This window comes from Pelophylax lessonae (assembly GCF_965119305.1).
Source record: "Pelophylax lessonae genome assembly, chromosome: 1".
Lineage (NCBI taxonomy): Eukaryota > Metazoa > Chordata > Amphibia > Anura > Ranidae > Pelophylax > Pelophylax lessonae.
Window position 1 is genome coordinate 333,992,509 of NC_138768.1, and position 22,597 is coordinate 334,015,105.

Below are 22,597 nucleotides of genomic sequence, written 5' to 3' on the forward strand. Positions count from 1 at the left end.
CGGCAGGCTGGCTCGGCTGCCCAAAACGATGTAGCTCTATGTTGGTTATGCGCATGGTGCTGGGGGGCGAGTGCGATCACTCCCTGCTGAGAGAGAACGGCGGTCTGCTGTTGTAAACGCAGCTGACCGTTCTTCTCTCTGAAATGATCACAGAGTGCCTGTGATCCTCCTATATAGTATCAATGATCTCTGTGGTCATTTCACAAGCCCACCCCTCATACAGTTAGAAAACATTCCCCTAGGCTCATAACCCTTTGATCACCCCTAGGTTAACCCCTTCCCTGCCAGTGTCATTATTACAGTAAGTGCCGGTTCACATTTCTGTGATGCGGGAATGCTGCGAATATACAGCGTGTTCCCGCATCGCATCCGCACCCCTGGCAGTTCACACTGCCATATGCGATACGCTGGAGGTGTCAATTAAAAGTTAACGACACCCCCAGATACGATCTGAAAGTTCGGACAGAATCGGATCGCACTAGTGTGAACCGATTCTGCTGCGGACCAAAAAAAGGGTCCTGTGCAAGTTTGGTGCGATTTCGGTGCGAATTCAGCCATACAAACTGTATGGTTCAATTTGCACGCACAGAGATCACATGTAATTTTAGGAGCAGTGCACTCTGAATTACATGCGATCTCTGTGATCGCACAAATGTGAACCGGCACTTACAGTGCATCTTTTTAGCACTGATTACTGTAGTAATGTCACTGATCCCCCAAAAAGTGTCAAAAATGTCAGTTAGGGGTCCGATCTGTCCGCTGCAATGTCGCAGTCCCACTAAAAATCGCAGATCTCCGCCATTACTAGTAAAAAATAAAAATAAATATAAATTACATAAATCGTTCCCCTAGTTTGTAGATGTGATAACTTTTGCACAAACCAATCAAGATACGCTTATTTACCAAAAATATGTAGCAGAATACACATTGGCCTAGAAGGATTAAAAGTTTTGATTTTTACATTTTTTTGGGGAATGTTATATAACAGAATATGAAAAATATTGTTTTTTTTTTTTTCAGAATTGTCGCTCTTTTTTTGTTTATAGCGCAAGAAATAAAAATCGCAGAGGTGATCAAATACCCCCAAAAGAAATCTCTATTTGTGGGGGAAAAAAAAGGACATTAATTTTATTTGGGTACAGCGTCGCACGACCGCGCAATTTTCTTTTAAAGTAACACAGTGTCAAATCGCAAAAAAAATGGCCTGGTCATTAGGGGGAAAATGCTTCGGGTCCAGAAGTGGTTAATAAGCTCAGGAATAGAATTTTCTAGTAAAGTGAGTGCAGAGGAAGGGGAGATAAGGATTTCCATACAGACCTGGTGTGCAGCGAGGAGACTCCTCAGGTCAGTCAGAACATGCTGACTCTTGCAGTACCATAGAGAAGAGCGCCGTCCAGCAGGTGGCGCTCACACTGCCCCCATCGCACATCCCCATGCCTGACAGCGGTGGTTCCATGGTGGTGACGTCAGGATGCTGTTGGCAGGGGGTGCAGGGAGAAGAAGGAGCAGAGCCTGCCCACTCCTCCTACCTCCCCTCTGAGCTGTGAGTAGGACTCAGTAAGGGCAGCGCTATCACTTGGAAGGAAGTTTGGTGCTGGAGGTGTCCCGCTTAGCTTGGAGTGTACAGAGAGGATGCTGCGGGGGAGCGGAGGAGCCGTGAGGAGAAGTGTATAGAGGTGTCTGTGGAGTGGTGGCATTGGGTGACTAGAAGGCAGAGCCTGGAAAGGTATAGAAGGAGTGAGGTGAAGAGAACTGACAAAGACTTCATTGTACAGGAGGTGGAGGAGAGGCAGCAGGCAGGCGGCTCGGGGGGCTGCCAGCCCCATTGCTGTCCTCAGCACACTCCGCACACTCTCCACACTCACTACGTTCGGATGCTGTGATTGGTCTCCTGGGAAGAAGATGAGATCTGACGCTGGGATGGCCAGGAGGAAGGCTGGAGGGCTGACATGGCTTCTGCTGATGGTACTACTGACCCTGACTACAGGTAAGGTCCCCTCTGGGTGAGGACACACCTGTATAGAGGACTCTATGGTCTTCTTCTCTCCCCTCCTGCAGGATGTCCTTCCTCTGGCCCCCTTTGGTCCCCCTGGCTGCAGTAGGAGAAGGATTTTTCATGTGATGGAGGAGTCCCATGTGGGTGGTGCCCTGTAGATCCTCTCTAGGAGTGTGTGCAGGAGATCAGGGCTTGGGAATGGGGGATGTGATGATTGCTTGGAGCTCATACCTTCAACAAGTGTGTCCTGGTCACTTGGTGGCCTTTCATGCTTTCATAAATGATCTTTTGTGATCAAACTCTCCCTCTGGGAGTGACCAATGCCACACACAGGGAAGTGGATTTCGATTCATAGTCAGTAGATACAATTGTAAATAATCAATTGTGGGTCTGTACCCACCACATTGAACCTAATCAATTGAAATATGATGGCATTCATGACCAAAGAATCTCAGTGCTGCCGATCAGTGACAGCCAATAGATTTCCACTATGGCTGATCGACTCAGTTTGATCGAATCTGAGCTAAATTGATCACATGACCAATGCATCTCAGTGCTGGTGATCAATGATAGCCAATGGATTTCCACTTTGGCTGATCGACTAAGGAGCTAAATCAATCACATTGCATCTCAGTGCGGGCGATCAATGATAGCCAATGCATTTCCACTATAGACGATCGACTCAGCTTGATCAAATCTGAGCTAAATCGATCACATGACCAAAGCATCTCAGTGCTGGCGATCAATGACAGCCAATAGATTTCCAATATGGCTGATCAACTTAATTTGATTGAATCTGAGCTAAAATGACCACATGACCAAAGCATCTCAGTGCTGGCGATCAATGACAGCCAATAGATTTCCAATATGGCTGATCAACTTAGTTTGAGCTAAAATGACCACATGACCTATGCATCTCAGTGCTGGTGATCAATGATAGCCAATGGATTTCCACTATGGTTGATCGACTCAGCTTGATCGAATCTGAGCTAAATCGATCACATGACCAAAGCATCTCAGTGCTGGTGATCAATGATAGCCAATGGATTTCCACTATGGATGATCGACTCAGCTTGATCGAATCTGAGCTAAATCGATCACATGACCAATGCATCTCAGTGCTGGCGATCAATGACAGTCAATGGATTTCCACTATGGATGATCGACTCAGCTTGATCGAATCTGAGCTAAATCGATCACATGACCAAAGCATCTCAGTGCTGGCGATCAATGACAGCCAATAGATTTCCAATATGGCTGATCAACTTAGTTTGAGCTAAAATGACCACATGACCAATGCATCTCAGAGCTGGTGATCAATGATAGCCAATGGATTTCCACTATGGATGATCGACTCAGCTTGATCGAATCTGAGCTAAATCGATCACATGACCAAAGCATCTCAGTGCTGGCGGTCAATGACAGCCAATAGATTTCCACCATGGCTGATCAACTCAGTTTGATCGAATCTAAGCTAAATTGATCACAAAGGAAGTTATAGCTATTCGTTTATTTGCAATTGATCGGCCAGATGATAAATTCGAAGTGTGTCTGGCCACCAGAAAGGCCTCATTCACACCTGAGCAATTTAAAACAGAAGTTCTCCAATGCTCCACACTTAGATACTCATGGTATTCTAGTGTGCCTGTTCACATCTAAAGGTGATGGACTAATCCTCAGGGTTCACAAGAAGTACAGGAGCTTTTTCTAGGCCATGATTGTTCCTTTTTGGCCCCTATAGACCCCAGTGGGAGAACCTAAAAATAATGTATGCAATATGCAAAGTTGTGCCGAACAATCATCTGCACTTTCTAATAACTCATTCATTGGCTAAAAGAGAAAAACCCAAGACAGAAAACATGCAAAAAAGGCTCCAAAGTCACATAAAAATGCCCACACTCATAAGTGAGCCCTCCTCCTATTGAAGTCTATAGGGGACAAAAACACGTAATCACGCCCCAAAGAGGCTCACGTACTTCACTCTCTCTCATATGTTTCTCACTATACTTACATCTATCAGATATGAATGGGCACAATAGAATAACAAGGAATTTTGAAGCGCTTTGGGAAACGCAATTCGGCTTGCGGGGGGTAATCCAGACTCTGCAGTGTGTTGCTCCTTTTGTGAGCCCTTTTGGTGACACAGACTTCAGTGATGTAACAATAATTCATGTTGTTTTAAAGCCCAGCTGCAGCCAAAACTTTTCTGTTTGTTTTATATAGGCTGTGGCAGAGAACCACTGTATGGCTTGAGCTGCTGTCCGTGGCCCTGTTAAGGAGATTTCCACTCACTTCCTATCCCAGTGAGAGGGGTCACTGGAACGGGAAGTGAAGGGAATTCTCTTCAATAGAGACAGCAACAACAAGACATGTTTACTATATTAAAAAAAGGTAATATTTCTCACCTTTCTGGCCCTGTGACTTCCCCCCCAAAGAGACTTTTTTTTTTTTAAATACAGTGCTGCAAGGGTATGTCAGTAGGACACAATGGGGGGAGTGGGGAGTTGGGGGGGGGTTACTATAACTGGTGCACTCAGAATCTGCTGCATCTGTGCATATTAGCCAATCAACTTCTATCTTCAGCTTGTTCAATTAACCACTTGCCTACAGTGCTCTTTCACCCCCTTCCTGTCCAGGCCAATTTTTAGCTTTCACCGCTGTCACACTTTGAATGGCAATTGCGTGCTCATGCAACGCTGTACCCAAATTAAATTTTTATTATTTCTTTCACACAAATAGAGCTTTCTTTTGGTGGTATTTAATCCCCGCTGTTTTTTTTTTTTTCTTTTTACTAGAAAAAAGACAGAAAATTTAAAAAAAGAAAGTTTTTCTTAATTTCTGTCAGTAAATTTTGTAAATAAGTAATTTTTCTCCTTCGCTGATGTGCGCTGATGAGGCGGCACTGATGGGCACTGATAGGCTGCACTAATGGGCACTGATAGTCTGCATTGATGGGCACTGATGAGATGGCACTTATGGACACTGATGGGGTGCCACTTATGGGCGCTGATGAGGTGGAACTGATAAGGAGGCACTAATATGCCGCACTGATAGGTGGCACTGATGAGTACTGATAGGTGGCACTGACAGGTGGCACTGATGGGCAGCATTGATGGGTGGCACTGATGGGCAGCAAAGATGAGCAGGCACTGACTGGCATCACTAATGGGCACTTATTATGGTCACTGGTGGGCACTGATTGGTGTCACTGATGGGCATTGATTGGTGTCACTGATGGGCATTGATTTGTATCACTGATGTGCACTGTTTTTTCTTTACTGTAATCGGGTCACTGATGATCAGTGCCCTGATTACCTGTCCTGGACTCCCCTTTGAGGAGGAGCTGCTGATTGGCTCTCCTCCCCACACACGCTGACAGTGTGAGACGAGGAGCGCCAATAAACGGCACCTCCTCATTTACATGTGACCGGCTGTGATAGAACACAGCCGCTCACATGAGTAAAGAGCCACGTCATTGGTTCTTTACCAAGATCGGGGTTGCACTGTGTCCTAGGAACACGATGCGGCCGCGAACACCGCGCGACCCTTACGGGCGTGTGTGAGAGTGTCCGTTCCAGGGCGTCGTCAAATGACCTCCTCCCAGTATGAGATCCGCACTTCTCCGCTGTCATTTGACGGTGGGCGGGTGGCAAGTAGTTAAGCTTTGACAATAAAACCTGGAAGCTGATTGGCTACAATGCACATATGCACCAGATTTTGCACTCTCCAGTGTTAGTAAATCTCCCTCATTATGAGCAGATTCAATGAAGTCACAGTTTGGGCTGGAGTTGGGAAGTGATCTGAACTTTTGATTGTTTGATGAGAGATCAATAGTAGATTGTGTGAAGTGATCGTCAGTATGCATTGTGGTGTACTGGCCATTGTCTGATTTTCATGTCTGATCCTTCTCTAGAGATGAAAATGACAAGGTATTGTCTCCTAATATGTAACAGATCCCAAGAGGGCGGGATAGTGATAGGGTGATTTAAGAGATTGCAGAAATGTTGTTAGTGCTGAGAAAATATTGTTACAGATAACCCCAGAGACATCCAAGAAGAGTGTGAGCCTATTGAAGATAGGGCTAATCTTATCAGACAAGTCCTATCTGTCCCTTCCATGCTCTACTATTGAACTGTATTACTGGCTAGTGTGGAGGAGTGCTGTGCAAACCAAACAGTCCCCCCCCCCCCCCCCCAGCAATCTCCACTGTATAAGACCACATATACAGCCCCCGCTCTGTGCAACCCTTTTCTTCCCTGATGGGTCAAACCAATGTCAATCCATTGAGCAATTTAGTTTATTTGATCATTATTTGGTGTCCTCCCCCCTTCCACCCCCACTGACCTGGGAATTCAAACATTTGAAAAGTGCATGGGGATTTGTGATCATAGCTCAGGGGAGTAGAAGCGATGTTGTATATTGGAGTGGACATGTTAATCAAATGCATGTTTTGAAAGGACTTTTCTTCTCCTGGTCAGGCTCTAATCCATTTAGCTCTCCCCAGGAGGTGACAGATGCTTAGATTGTGCACTTCCTGTTGCTCAGCTCCAGGCTCCTCTGGCTTTTCAGCCCCTCTGCCATTTGTTGCTTTACCTGGAGGAGGGGGGAGGGGGAGAAAGGTCCTGCTGCCTCTTGTGTGATGTGGGACATTTGATCTGAGTTTTGTGGACAGCTTTTCTTTATCCTCTTTGATTTACATTGACCTCTTCTGAGAGTGCAGGTCACAATTATATTTTAAAAGCAATAAAAAAGTCTTGCGGTTTCTGCAGGGTTTAAATATTACCTGCCAATTTAAGCTGCCGTGATCAGCCTACATATTTAATAGCCGGGTGAGCATGCAAAGCTGAAAATAAGTTTTGAAATGTTAACATATATAAGTCCATAGGGCTCTTCCATACAAAGGACAAACACAACACAATTGCTGTAACAAATGCTTTCCAGGTGTGCATAACATAAGCCCAGAGTCTTCAGAGAAGCTGATCAACTGCTGGACTCATACATTTGTTTTGTTTTAAGTCACTACTAGTTATTGTTAACTGGAATGTATATAGTATAGCAGTAATTGTGATAACTTTGAGAGGGAGAGAGAGGGATTTTGGAATGATTCTATTATATGGATATCTTGGAGTAACAAAAGGGTGGGTTCTTTTGTTGAGTAAATTGGATATAGGTCATTGTCTTACTTATCTGTCTAAAGGCTTCCATAAATGGCCTTCCGGGTGAAGAGGAAAAAATCCAAGCCATGGGTGGCCCTGAAAGCACCAACCAGCTCAACAAAAATGGACTGAGCAGGGTGGTAAATTATCAGCTGAGCAGTGACTGAATCTTGTCAGATGTTGTCACTGTTTGGCAGCGTCAGTAGCCCTCAATAGTAGCAAGTGCCCCTGCGTCAAGAATACAATGGAGATTCCTCTATCCACACTGTTAGCATTAGATAATGAAAGGTATTGATTTTCTTTCCTGCTTTTGTTGGTTGATAAGCCAAAATCGGAGCCATCTATGGCTGCCTTAACCAAATATTTAAACCAAGGCCTTCGCTGTCACCTCTGGTGCTCTAAGACGGTGGTCTCCAAATTGTTGCAAGTAGGCCATATGTGGGCCATTGCTTGCATTTATCCAGCCTTTTGGGCAATATTTCTTCCACTGATACAAGTCACTTTTCCTTCCACTGACACCAATGTTAAGACACTATTCCTTCCACTGACACCAATGATGGGACACTATTCCTTCCACTGACACCAATGATGGGACACTATTCCTTCCATTGACACCAATGATGGGACACTATTCCTTCCCACTGACACCAATGTTGGGACACTATTCCTTCCATTGACACCAATGATGGGACACTATTTCTTCCACTAACACCAATGATGGGACACTATTCCTTCCACTGACACCAATGATGGGACACTATTCCTTCCCACTGACACCAATGTTGGGACACTATTCCTTCCATTGACACCAATGATGGGACACTATTCCTCCCACTGACACCAATGTTGGGACACTATTCCTTCCACTGACACCAATGATGGGACACTATTTCTTCCACTAACACCAATGATGGGACACTATTCCTTCCACTGACACCAATGATGGGACACTATTCCTTCCACTGACACCAATGATGGGACACTATTCCTTCCACTGACACCAATGATGGGACACTATTCCTTCCACTGACACCAATGATGGGACATTATTTCTTCCACTAACACCAATGATGGGACACTATTCCTTCCACTGACACCAATGATGGGACATTATTCCTTCCACTAACACCAATGATGGGACACTATTCCTTCCACTGACACCAATGATGGGACACTATTCCTTCCACTGACACCAATGATGGGACACTATTCCTCCCACTGACACCAATGATGGGACACTATTCCTCCCACTGACACCAATGATAAGACACTATTCCTCCCACTGATAAGAACATTTGGCACTATTCCCTCCACCAGTACCCATGATGGGAAACTATTTTTCCTGCTACAGACCACTGGTTCTATGTCATTTTCCTACCCCCATTGACAACCAACCTGAAATATTATTTATTCCCACTGATGTTGGGGCATTTTCCACACCCACTGGCCACAGTCTGGCCCCCGAAGCCTGAAGGACACTAATCTGGCCCTTTGTTTAGAAAGTTTGGAGACCCCTACTCTAGGATCATGACATGTATAACCCCTACAATGATACAGTATGAGACCTGCTTATCATCTTTGCCTATTAATATTTCCCAACATATAAATGTGTGTTATCGCTCAGCAGGGGCGTCCTGTACACCACCTACCTACCTTGGAACAGACACAAGGGGCACTGTTAACTAGGAACAGTTACTACTGTGCCCCACTGTGTTCTAGTTTCCCTTTGTTACTGGGGTCTGACTTTTTCTCACTCCATGGCTAAGTTCCATCAGCTGGCACCCCCAATAAGAATGCCCACTGAGGTAGTCTTATTGGACAGTATCATTTTATTTATTTCTTTATTAGCCATGAAATCAGGAAAAGTCAGGCCCCCAGTAAGATTGAGAAGCTAAATGAGAGAGGGGCATAATAGTAAGAGTAGTCATCATGTGTACTCCAATGGAGAATTTTTATGTTTATAATGTCGTAAAGTTTGATGGAGGAGCATGTGACTCACTCTGTGACAATTCTGGGCCTATTACAAAGCACAAGTGCTGTCACACGGAGAGGGTGCATAGCCCTATGTAAACTTTGACTTGAGTGACTTACAGCGTACACAGGGCAGCTTCTCTTGCTAGAGGAGCACAGGAGCAAAGGAAAGGTAAGTATGTGCTGCTGGGGTAGGGGTGGAATAAAGTGAACTTGTTGCTTTGATTGCAAAGGTAAAGTGAAGGTTCACTTTAATGCTGAACACCAGACACAGACTCGGCAGGATAGTTCAGCATATTGAGCCAATCAAGGATCTATTGCTTTGCTAAGTGATGTCAGTCTAATGCAGTGGACATACTAACAGGTGGGAGAGCACAGTGATACTGCACCTTATTGTCCTGGACCCTGGTTAACTGCAAGTAGTGTTCAGGGCAGCTGAGAACCAAACTCTTTTGTTTAGCAGGGGTGTTTGCATCACAAAATACGAGTTGAACATAATTACAACCCCTTTTGCATGTAAAGCAGATCATCAGCTATAATCTCTATTAGAATTAACACCAACAATGAAGTTTGAGGGCCTTCATGAAAAATCCTTTCAATTTATATATCTAATAGGCTGTAGCTCTACATTGTTGGTAACCTACAAGCCATTGTATACTGTAATCAGAATACAATGTATGTGGCAAGCTTTAGGCCATAATAGACCAGAAGACCTAGGTGTACAACATAGACACACACTATGTGGCCAAATCTTAGCAGCTCTTTACCTACTGTATGTCTGAAAAGTTTGCATGTTCCCTGTCAGTATTGAACCTCTGGATTGTGCAGTGAACAGCGGAAGTAGTTGGAGAAATGCATGCACTGATTAGGTTATACATCCAGATGTGCGCTGACTACAGCACTTGGCTCATAATTTGCAACTCAATGATGGTCACAGGTAGAACAATTTTCATCTAATCAGTTGGAAACTGATGTTTTACAAACTAACGTTGTTGTCCTGGATGGAAAGTTATACTGTGTATGTCTTGAATTACGATAGATAGATAGATAGATAGATAGATAGATAGATAGATAGATAGAGAGATAGATAGATAGATAGATAGATAGATAGATAGATAGATAGATAGATAGATAGATAGATAGATAGATAGATAGATAGATAGATAGATAGATAGATAGATAGATAATTACACTATATTTTCCACGCAGCAGCCTTTTGCCTAAATGGTTAACACATTATCAAGTCAGGAAAAAAAACCTAGAAAAAAAATGTGCAGACCGAAGTAATGACTACGGGAAACAACATGAAAGTCACGAATGGTGTCACATAGCTGTCCTGCTTGCTTCTTTTGATAAAAAGAATGTCCTTGGGTTTACAGACAGTGTGATGGGCTTTTGTGTAATCTGCTTTAGGTGACCTCACTTTTAAGATATTTATTACTCAGCTTTCAGGGTAAAATCACCCTAGAGATCTTTATCACTGTGTGTAGAAACACATTTTCCACTTTATATGTCAGTTCTGTTCAGCTTGTGCTTTTTGTTGCTTTATATTTTTCTTTAAAAGCCACTTTACTTATCTTAAATGGATTTAATGATGGTGGTCAACTTTCTTGATCCCTTGTTTTCCAGAAACTATATTATATGTATAGAACTGTGTTCAATGTCTGTGTTTTCCTGTAACTATACTCACTTTTTTTTTTTATTCACAAAGATTTTTCTTACATATTAATTCATCAGACAAGCTTATCCATGTTTTAAGCAGGCCTGGGTGGACCACCCATCATCTTTTTTGTTTTCAGAAGGTGCAGACTGCAACAGATTTTACCATGCATAGTAATGGTAGTATCAGTTTTTTGTTGTTCAACAGGAACAATAAAAATTTATATTAGAGGCATATATAAAGCCCTCGTTAGATCACATTCTGCATCCTGGCTGTTTATTGCCTAAGGCTTGCCATACATTATACAATTTCTTTCTATAATTTTCCAAAACCATATAATGTGAGGTCAAACCTAAACACTTTCAATTGGTATGCAATCAGGAAGGGCCTTGCACTACATAGTTTAAGTTAAACGTAAAGGAAATAAATAAGAAAAATGTATAATGTATGGCCAGCCTAAGGCTGGCCAGAAACAGTTCCCTGAAGAAAACGAAACTGATTCCTCCATCCACTTATTTAATGTGGATGGGGTAATCCTACCCGCTGTGCTATTGTATTTGGACAGCTGGGAGACTCCCCCACTGTCAGAATGCACAGATCAGCACTGCAGCCTATAGCCTGTAGCACTGATCGAGCGGCTTTTATCCAACAAAGCTCTTTAACAAAAGTTGATTGGTAGATCGAATTCTGTTCAACTGTAGTGGCGACACATAGATCCATCTATGGCCAACTTAAGTCAAGTGTCTCCAAATACAGCCTGTGTTCCACATCATGCCCTCTACCAGATTTTATGAGGTCTGAAGCAACTTGTTTGTATTTGCGTAATGCATTTCCATTGTGTGGTCGTCCCGGTCCCCAGCAGTATAACAACTAATGACGCCAAAATACCCGGCAGCATTCATTGCTATGGCACTTATGGCCAGCCTGACCACACGTTGAAATGCATGACACTGATCCAGGATGGGGGTTTTCAGGGCCACTCCAGAATTCAGAGGGGACCTGGTCTCCCACCCTGTGCCATGCTGCCACCATGGAGAAACTGTAAGGTGTGTGGGGGGGGGGGGGGGGAAGGGGACTGAAGTGAAGGGAGATTCTGATATAATAAGGGGGCTTCTAATGTTATAAGGGGCTTCTGATGTGAAAGAAGTACTCCGATATGAAGGAGGGCTGTTGTAAAGGTTTTTTTTGGAGTGTTGGTTTATTCATTTAAATTTTATTCATTTATTTATAAAATTGTTTTTTTTGGCCTGTGAATATTTTCAAATATATTATAGTATTGAAAGGTTTGGAGACCCCTGGTCTAAGTGTTCCTGAAAGTCAGCAGCTTCCCATACACAAGCTAATATTTGGCTAAGGAGTTCTGAAAACTTCCTTGTCTGAAAATAATCTTCTCATATATGACCACCTTTAAAAGGGTGTTGCATTCTTAATGTTAGCTGTAGCCACATGACAGTGAATGTGGCAGCAAAAGATGAAAACACCTAGGAAAAATGATCACGGGTATTAAAAAGATGTATGGTTGACATTCACACATTCTCAGTATCAGCCTACAAGTTATGCTCTTCTCAGTGACATAAGTAGAAAACATTGAGCCATATGGGGTCTCCTTTATTCCATAGCATCCACAATTGAGGTTGGATTTCTACAACACTTGTATATTATTTATACATCTTATCAGTCAATTTGTTTTATTTTTAAAGAGACAGGTATGAAAGGTAAAATTGCCAAAAAACAATGAATTTTCTTAGATTGTAGGGCCCTCTAATGCCTACTGTAACAAATTGTATTTTAATTGTACCGTCTGCCTTTATGTTGTAAACTGTTGGCGCTATATAAATCCTGTGTAATTATAATAAATAATAATTTATAATTATTAATCTTGCCTCTGTGAACCTGTTGTTGATAAAAAATGGTGGCCTTTATTTACATTTTCTTTTGAAAATGCTAGTTAGCTGTCATTCTGACCCCTGGCTTTGATCTTGTGAATTTTACTTCCATGGAACAAGTATGTAGATAAGTAGCTGTGACTTTATCGCAATATATGTTCCAGGCCAGCACTGTAGAGATGATTAAAGCCAGTGTGCCAGCAATACCAGCGAGAGAGTAGCATTGTCAGATGAAAATCAGTAATGGCAGCTTCCGTATTTATTATATGTCAATTTATTGATCTCAGATAAAAGATAGGTTTGTCATCAGTAAAATGAATTCCGTGCTATTTCAGAGTTCACTTGGTTAATAGAAGTACTGAAAACTATTAAGTGTTGGGGTATTGGGTTAGTGGGCCCCAACCAGCATCTTCAGCAATTTCATATGCAGCCAGCATTAGCTCCACTGTCAAGATACGTGCATCTATATATATATACAGCTGCAAGAAAAAGTATGTGAACCCTTTGGAATGATATGGATTTCTGCACAAATTGGTCATAAAATGTGCTTAAACTAATAACACACAAAGAATGAAATGTTGCCATGTTTTATTGAACACACCATGTAAACATTCACAGTGCAGGTGAAAAAAGTATGTGAACCCTTGGACTGGTTGAACCTCCTTTGGCAGCAATAACTTCAACCAAACGTTTCCTGTAGTTGCAGATCAGACGTGCACAACGGTCTGGAGTAATTCTTGACCATTCCTCTTTACAGAACTGTTTCAGTTCAGCAATATTCTTGAGATGTCTGGTGTGAATCGCTTTCTTGAGGTCATGCCACAGCATCTCAATCGGGTTGAGGTCAGGACTCTGACTGGGCCACTTCAGAAGGCGTATTTTCCTCTGTTTAAGCCATTCTGTTGTTGATTTACTTCTATGCTTTGGGTCATTGTTCTGTTGCAATACCCATCTTCTGTTGAGCTTCAGCTGGTAGACAGTTGGCCTTAAGTTCTCCTGCAAAATGTCTTGATAAACTTGGGAATTAATTTTTCCTTCGATGATAGCAATCCGTCCAGGCCCTGACGCAGCAAAACAGCCCTAAACCATGATGCCCCCACCACCATACTTCACAGTTGGGATGAGGTTTTGATGTTGGTGTGCCTCTTTTTCGCCACACATAGTGTTGTGTGTTTCTTCCAAACAACTCAACTTTGGTTTCATCTGTCCACAGAATATTTTGCCAGTACTGCTGTGGAACATCCAGGTGCTCTTGTGCAAACTGTAAACATGCAGCAATGTTTTGTTTGGACAGCAGTGGCTTCCTCTGTGGTATTCTCCCATGAAATCCATTCTTGTTTAGGCTCCGTTCACATCTAGGCGTTTTGGGGCGTTTTTGGGGAGTTTTTCTGCTCTAGGATCAGCTCTCAAAACGCCCAACAAGACAAATCCTATTCATTTCAATGGCCCCTGTTCACATCTGAGCGTTTTGACGCTGTAAGCAAAACGCCCAACGCTCAAAAAAGTACATGAGCTTCTTTTTGGGCAGATTACAGGCGTTTTCCATTGGTATCTATTCAATCAAAAAACGCCTGCACAAAAAAGCCTGTAAATCGCTGTAAAAATCGCGGTAAAAACCGCGCGAAAACGCTACGCTCAGGTGTGAATGTAGCCTTAGTGTTTTACGTATTGTAGATTGGCTAACAGGAATGTTAGCATTGGCCAGTGACTTTTGTAAGTCTTTAGCTGACACTCTAGGATTCTTCTTCACCTCATTGAGCAGTCTGCGCTGTGCTCTTGCAGTCATCTTTACAGGACGGCCACTCCTAGGGAGAGTAGCAGCAGTGCTGAACTTTCTCCATTCATAGACAATTTGTCTTACCGTGGACTGATGAACAGCAAGGCTTTTGGAGATACTTTTATAACCCTTTCCAGCTTTATGCAAGTCAACAATTCTTAATCGTAGGTCTTCTGAGAGCTCTTTTGTGCGAGGCATCATTCACATCAGGCAATACTTCTTGTGAAAAGCAAACCCAGAACGGGTGTGTGTTTTTTATAGGACAGGGCAGCTGTAACCAACACCTCCAATCTCATCTCATTGATTGGACTCCAGTTAGCTGACATCTCACTCCAATTAGCTCATGGAGATGTCATTAGTCTAGGGGGTTCACATACTTTTTCCACCTGCACTGTGAATGTTTACATGATGTGTTCAATAAAAACATGGCAACATTTCATTCTTTGTGTTATTAGTTTAAGCAGACTGTGATTGTCTATTGTTCTGATTTAGATGATGATCAGATCACATTTTATGACCAATTTGTGCAGAAATCCATATCCTTCCAAAGGGTTCACATACTTTTTCTTGCAGCTGTATATGTGATCTTTCACATTTAAATACCGTAATCATTTTGAAAGTCTGCATAGTAATGTTTAGAGCTGAGGTATTTGTGTGTGTGAAAACAAAGAGTGGGACATTGTTCTTGCTTGTAAATGTCATGTGACTGATGTGTGGAGGTAGGGCAGTAAACAACTGGATGACAGTAGGGGAGCATTAATCACATTAACTAATGCCTAACTGTTTGCAGGAAACCTTCCTTTCCAATTGCCCTTTGGAATGTGTTAATCATCACTGTCATTTATATGGAAATGGATTTCATTCCTAATTACAAAACTGCTAGCCTTTTCACTGGCAATAAGCAAAGAAAGGAAAGAGTTCCTGTTTCAGTACACTGTTGATTGTTGGCCAATAACGAGTGACTGTGAAAACAAATATGTGTTTGAGCTGTCTTTAGCTGACCATACATGAGCAGATATTTAAACCAACTTGATACACAAGGCTGTGGGGTCACCAGAAGTGTCTTTTTTTTTGGGGTATGAATGTCTTGATCTTCAGCAGCTTTGACTTTCCTTGGTAATGGAAAAAATATGAACTGGCTGCTAGGATGCCAGGTATTCAGCTCATTCCGGGGACAGTGAGAATGATCTTAGCAGCTTTGCATCTCCCATGGTGAGCAATATCTACAAGTACTGTACATAACTATTCCACAGGAAACAGAGGAAAAGTAATCAAACATGTTCAGATTGCCTTCATAGTAGGTCCAAACTGAACTTCCTCTTTAGATAAGTTATGTTGTGTGTGCACATTTCAAGGGCTGCCTATAAGTTTGCTACTTTTTCCAGATGTAATTGTACAGAACAGAAACGTTCCAGGACTTCTCAGGGTCTATCACCAGCTGTCTTTTCTTACTGATGATAACTTCTCCAACACTCTCCCTAGTAGACTTACATACTATCCAAGTTTTGTACACAGAGGGGTTGATTTACTGAAACCAAATAGGCTGTTCACTTTTCAAGGTAAGTTACACTTTGCAAGGGAATTTTCCCTAGAGATTAGTAAATGAGGGGAAGCTCTGCTGACTTCCATTATCTAATCATATGTAAGCAAAGATGCAGTTTTTAAAAATTTTCCTTGCATGTGATTGGGTATTCTTTGAGGAGTGGAACTGCTCCGTATTCCCAAGCTCTGGAGCAAATTCTCTTGCAAAGTGCAACTTCCCCTGCAAAGGTGTCAGCTTTTTTGCCTTTAGTAAATCAACTGCAGTGTATCAATGTGTTAAGATTATATTGTGTATTGTCACCGGTACATAGATGTCATGTATATATGATGGTAAAGATTTGCAGTAAATTATATTTTTTTCAGAGAGCGCTTCAAGTTAGGCTATCTGACAAACTAGGGTATTTTTGATCAAGTTTGATAACTGCGTTGTGTGTCAGCTGTTTTGTACCTGCCCCATGCAAGCAGCTGGTTTGAATGAACCCTTAATATACACATATATATATATTGTCAAAAGTATTGGGACACCTGCCTTTACATACACATGAACTTTAATGGCATCCCAGTCTTATGGCACTTTTCCACTGCAAGTACCGGCTCGGCTCTACTCGGCCCTGCTTGGCCCGGTTTGCTTTTCCACTGCTGGTACTGCATGGTACGGTGTTGGAAAGGTTCGGTACGGTATGGTTTGCTTTTCCACTAAAGTAGTACTAAAGTTAAGTGGGTGGGATAACAACGGGGTGGGTGGGATTCTCTGACCAATCAGTGGCTAGTAGTGACTGCATGCAAAGGATTTTGTGGGATATGGTACCGGGTATGGCACCTGTTGGAACCACAATCGAGTAGGTAGTGTTTTTGAGAGCCGTACCGTTCGGTTCCATGCAGTGGAAAAGCGCCACCGTACTGTACCGTATCGAACCGTTCCTACGCTATACCATGTGGTACCAGCAGTGGAAAAGCACAAAAGCGAGCCGAACCGTTCGGTTCCATGCAGTGGAAAAGCGCCATTAGTCTGTAGGGTTCAATATTGAGTTGGCCCACCCTTTGAAGCTATAACAGCTTCAACTCTTCTGGGAAGGCTGTCCACAAGATTTAGGAGTGTGTCTATGAGAATGTTTGAACTTTGTGAGGTCAGGCACTGATGTTGGACGATAAGGCCTTACTCGCAGTCTCCGCTCTAAATTCATCCCAAAGGTGTTCTGTTGGGTTAAGGTCAGGACTCTGTTCAGGACAGTCATGTTCCTCCACCCCAGGCTCGCTAATCCATGTCTTTATGGACCTTGCTTTGTGCACTGGTCCAAATCATTTGGTGGAGGGAGGATTAAGGTGTGGGGTTGTTTTTTCAGGGGTTGGGTTGGCCCCTTAGTTCCAGTGATGGAACTCTTAAGGCATCGGCATATCAAGACATTTTGGATAATTTCATGTTCCCGACTTTGTGGGAACAGTTTGGGGATGGACCCTTCCTGTTCCAACATGACTGCGTATCAGTGCACAAAGCAAGGTCCATAAAGACATGGATGAGCGAGTTTGGGGTGGAGGAATGTGACTGGCCTGCACAGAGTCCTGTCTGTGAGCCAGGCCTTCTTGTCCAACATCAGTGCCTGACCTCACAAATGCGCTTCGGGAATAATGGTCAAACATTCCCATAGACACTCCTAAACCTTGTGGACAGCCTTCCCAGAAGTGTGGAAGCTGTTATAGCTGCAAAGGGTGGGCCAACTCAATATTGAACCCTATGAACTAAGACTGGGATGCCATTAAAGTTCATGTGTGTGTAAAGGCAGACGTCCCAATACCTTTGACAATATAGTGTATGTTGGAATATACCAGCGCTTCAGCATAACAAACAGTCAGCTAGCATTTTTAAAAAATGAATTCTACATTGGCAGTCATGGTATTTATTTATTTTTTTTTTCCACGACCGAATTGCCTCCCCCTGCTTGTTTCCTTAGGCATATAATGTGTGAATATTTAGAACAGTCATATCTGGAAACAAAGAGTTTTATTTTTGCTTCAAGGGAGTGTGGGGCCTGTATCACAGTCCTCTGCTCCCATGTGTCCCTGAAGACCCGGGAACAGACTAGACTTTTCAAGTTGTTTATCCCCTTTAGATTTCTTACTCAATAAAGGAAGTTGTTATTAGGCTAAGTATGTCTGAGGGTTATGCGGGGCTCAAGGCTTTCAGGCAAGCAGTTAAACCTTTTTAAAGGAAGACAACACTGAGGAATTAGCAGACTGAAAGAAGTTGCGTTGTTTGTCAGTCCCAGACCTTTCTCGTATTTAGCCCATTTGCAGATTATTTCAGTGTAAGTGGGAGAACAAAAGACAATGAATACAAAATAGCCCACCTCCCACAGTTTTCTATTAGGTAGTAAAATGTTTGATGTCAGACCTGGACAAGTCAAGTGCTTCCTTCTTTCGCTGATGCAGCTCACTGGGGCCCTGTATAAGGGGTTAATAGTACAGGTCTTCTGTTTTTTCAACGATAATAACTTTTGCTGACTGATTTTAGCTGACAAAAAACAACACGATTTAGGTCATCTCTAGAAAACTTGGGATGCTTATGATCCTTCACAAACAGCACTCTTTGGAAGTTGGGTCCTTAGCAAATTTAGTTACCTTTAAATTGATACTAAATCTTGTTTTTTTTCTTTAAAAATATTAAACATGTTAAACTTACCTGCTCTGTGCAATCGTTTTGCACAGAGCAGCCCCGATCTTCCTCTTCTCAGGTCCCTTGCCAGCGCTCCTGGCCCCTCCTTCCTGCCGAGTGCCCCCACAGCAAGCAGCTCGCTATGGGAGGGGGGCAACTCAGCCGAGCCGCAGCTTTGTGTGTCCATTCAGACACAGAACCACGGTTCGGCCCCACCCCTTTTCTCCTCATTGGCTAACTGACTTTGATTGACAGCAGTGGGAGCCATTGGCGACGCTGCTGGGTCTCAGTCAATCAGGAGGGAGAGCCTGAGGCACTTGTGCACAATGCTGGATCGAGATAGGGCTCGGGTAAAGTATTAGGGACGTGGGGGGGGGGGGGGCTGCTGCATAGAATGCATTAAGATTAAAAAAAAAAAAAAAACCTACTGCCTTTAGAATCACTTTAATGTTAAAGGGGGAAGGGGGTCATGGAAATTCATAGTGAGTAAAATAGAACCTTCTTTTAGGTTCACACCTTTGTTTTCTCTATAATGTTAATAAGGACTGAGGACTCTATTTTGTGTGGTTGCTCACAAGCCTGTGAAGGGTGGAGGAGCTCTAAGCTCTCCCCCAAACAATTAAAAGTCATAGGCTACAAACACTGTAGCTGCTGACTTGTGCACTTCATCCAGTAACCCCCCCTCCCGAACAGCTCTTATTATCCATTGAGACTAATACTGGCCATACACTATACAAAAAATCTGCAGAAATTCGGTCATTTTGACAGTTCACTTGTTTTTCGGTCAGCTAATGGGCACAAATCAGAAATCGGTTGTGACGTTTTTGAGCTGAAAAAGGGAAGCACCAGTTTGGAAATTTTCTGCCGAATGAACGATAAATTGAAAGGTCAAAGAAGTTGTAAAGTCAAGAAAGGTTTCTCATCTTAAAGTATTCTATGCATTGAGATAAAAAGCCTTCTGTGTGTTGCAGCCTCCCCAGCATCCCTAATACTTACCTGAGCCCCATTTCTGTCCAGCAATGTCCACTAGTCCCTCAGCCACTCTGGGACTCTCCCTCCTGATTGGCTGAGATACAGCTGCAGGGCGATTGACTCCCGCGGCTATCAAAGTCAGTGAGCCAATCAGGAGAGAGAGGAGGCAAGGCCGAACAGCAGCCCTGTGTCTGAATGGACACATGGAGCTGCAGCTCGGCTTGGACGACCCCATAGCAAGCTGCTTGCTGTGGGGGCAATTGATAGGAGGGAGGGGCCAGGAGCAGCAACGAGGGACCTGGGAAGAGGAGGATCCAGGCTGCTCTGCGCAAAACCAACTGCACAGAGGAGGTAAGTATAACATGTTTACAATCACTTTAATGTGTTTCTTGTCCAAACTGTTTGCACTAGGTAAATGTGAAAAAATGATCAGTAAACGGATTCATTTATGTCCATTGAACGATTTATCGGTCATTACATGATGGCGCTATCGTTTGCTATCACGGCCGAATGTTCATTTCTTGAAAGTGAGTTTGGATAAAGCCTGCCTTTTAGTTATACAAAGCCACATGTTTTCATTTCAGTCGGCGTCCTAATAACCAATGACCCTCCCCTGCCCCTCTCTGTCAGCGTTGGGGTCACATTAGCTGAGTGAAAGAGAAAAACTGAGGGAGAAGAGAAACATTGGAATACTAGTCAATACCAGTGTGCAAAAGTGTATTGGATTTGGAAGAATAAATTACCTCTAACGTTGGGTGTCCTACCTGTGTGGATGTTGATGTATTATATAAAACAATAAGAATGTTTTTTTACATTTTAGAATGGGGTGCCTCGGGACTGTCCATAATTTTAGAGGGTGCCTTGACTGAAGAAATGTTGAGAAACACTGTGCTAAATCATAAATGTGTCAGTTCTGTGTTAAAGTAGAACAATAAGCAAAACCTTTGGTTTCATTTTGGATAGAGCAAAGGAGGGACAACCCCTGTCAGATTTTTTGCCACCATCTGTGTCTCATTGCGGAGATTTCCCTTTACTTCCTGTCCCACAGCCAAACAGGAAGTGAGAGGAAATCCCTGCAAATTAAAGCCCCGTACACACGTACCGATTGTCGGCCGTAAATATTTGGCCAACGTCCGATCGGCCGATTGTCGGCTTGTTAGTATGATTCTTCCGACAACCGACTGCGACTTTTCGGCTGAACAAAATCTGGTGTGCATGCTATAAAATTTTTGTTGGCCAACAAAGAACGGCCGATTGTTCCTCAGTCAGTACAGATTTCGGCCAACAAAAATGTGATGATCAAGACTGGGCATGCTCAGTGAAGAAAAAACACACGAAAAGTAGACCAGAACATGACATCACTTCTGCAGTTGGTTGTTGTTGGCCGACAAAATTCGTGTGCAGTCTAGAGCACATTTCAACCAACAAAACAGCACCAGAAAAAAGACGGCCAATCGTTCGGCCGACAATCGGTACGTGTGTACGGGACTTAAGGGAATTCCTTGGAGAACCCCAGGTCACCGGAACTAGTGTCCCCATTGGAAGATTCCCCCATCTATTATATTTCTGGGGACAACCTTAAATGTGGGATTTTCATTTACTTTTACTTTCAATGATAATGGAAAACAGGACAAATAGAGAGGGTGAATCTCCTTAACGGGGGAATAGACTGCAATAAAAACTGACAAGCATTCTAATCCGTCTCCTCTCTATCCAAAACTAAAAAAAAAGTTTTGCCTTTAGTTATTTAAGATTCTCTTTGATTTACTTAGTATGAGATTTTTTTTTTAGAAAGGTGTTTGTGTATAGTTGGAAACTGCTCAACAATGCACTTTGCTAATGCTTATGTATGTCTCCATCTTGTCTGCTGGATATATTGGGGGCAGAGGGAAGTATAATCTAGCCTGCCAGGTTTTTTTTATCCTTATACTACCCTGGTTTGATTAATAATTTGTTAAAACAGGGAGGCAAATGATACAAAAGGAAGACAAAGAGACATACACAGTTTAGAAATGATGCAAATGTCGTTTTCACTGGACATTTGCATCTGATATTTTCCTTTGTCATACACACAATTGTGTATGCTCTTATTTCATCAACATGTAATGACACCTGGAGAGACAAGCAATACTGCTCTTATCTTAAGTAAGCAATAAAATATCAGGTAACAAATTCCTGACTTTTTAGGGCCCCTTTCACACGATTGTACCGATCGGGTCAACCTGTCCGTTTTTCAGGCGGACCTGATGGGGCCACCCATTCTCCTCTATGGGAGGTGGATGTCAGCGGACATGTGTCCACTGACACCTGCCTGGCATCAGATCCGACAAGATCTGCTGAAAACAGACGTATGACAGGCTGTCCTTTTTCATCTGATCTCCCCATACAGGAGAGCGGGCTCTGATTGGTCCGTCTCAGCACAGAGAGTGGAGACGGAGCTTTCATCCACCTTCTCAATGGGGATCAACGAAGACATCCCCCGCTGAGCAAAGCAGAGTCTGTCAAAACGGATCCGCCCCATGTGAAAGGGGCTTAATAGACCCAGAGGTAGATGTTAAGCTGGCCATACACATTAGGGCTTGTCTCATTCAACCTGAAATCACTCACTTCCCCTATTCACATTATAGAGTATGGATGTACAAAGATGTAGTGCTGGCTGTTTTATTCATACAGCAGGAACTCGAGACTGGCAGAATAAGCAATTACCTCACTGGATGCAAACACTGTACAACAAAGCTTTCAGCACAAAAGATGATTGAAAAATTGATTTTTATTGAGCCAGGTGGTTCCTGCGGAATTGGCCAAAATTCAATCTGTCTTTGGCCACTTTAGAGTAAAAGCGAGGACTGTGAGATACTTCAAAGACTTGATGGATGGTGTGGAAATAACATGTGCTATCATATGTTAGGCTACTGTACCCAATGAGGTCTATGAAGGCGGTCAGACATACTTACATGGATTTCATTTATCCACCCCCAGAAAAGATG

General features: G+C 43.0%; 1 protein-coding gene across 1 annotated transcript in view; it reads left to right on the top strand.

Moving 5' to 3' along the window:
* Positions 1-1,587: 1,587 nt before the first annotated feature.
* The window catches only part of ROR2 (receptor tyrosine kinase like orphan receptor 2), a 198,288-nt gene continuing 177,278 nt past the window's right edge, over positions 1,588-22,597 (top strand). Inside the window, exon 1 of the mRNA XM_082245393.1 lies at positions 1,588-1,987. Coding sequence (XP_082101519.1) covers positions 1,903-1,987 — 85 coding nt within the window. The 5' untranslated portion in view covers positions 1,588-1,902. The remainder of the gene's footprint in view (positions 1,988-22,597) is intronic.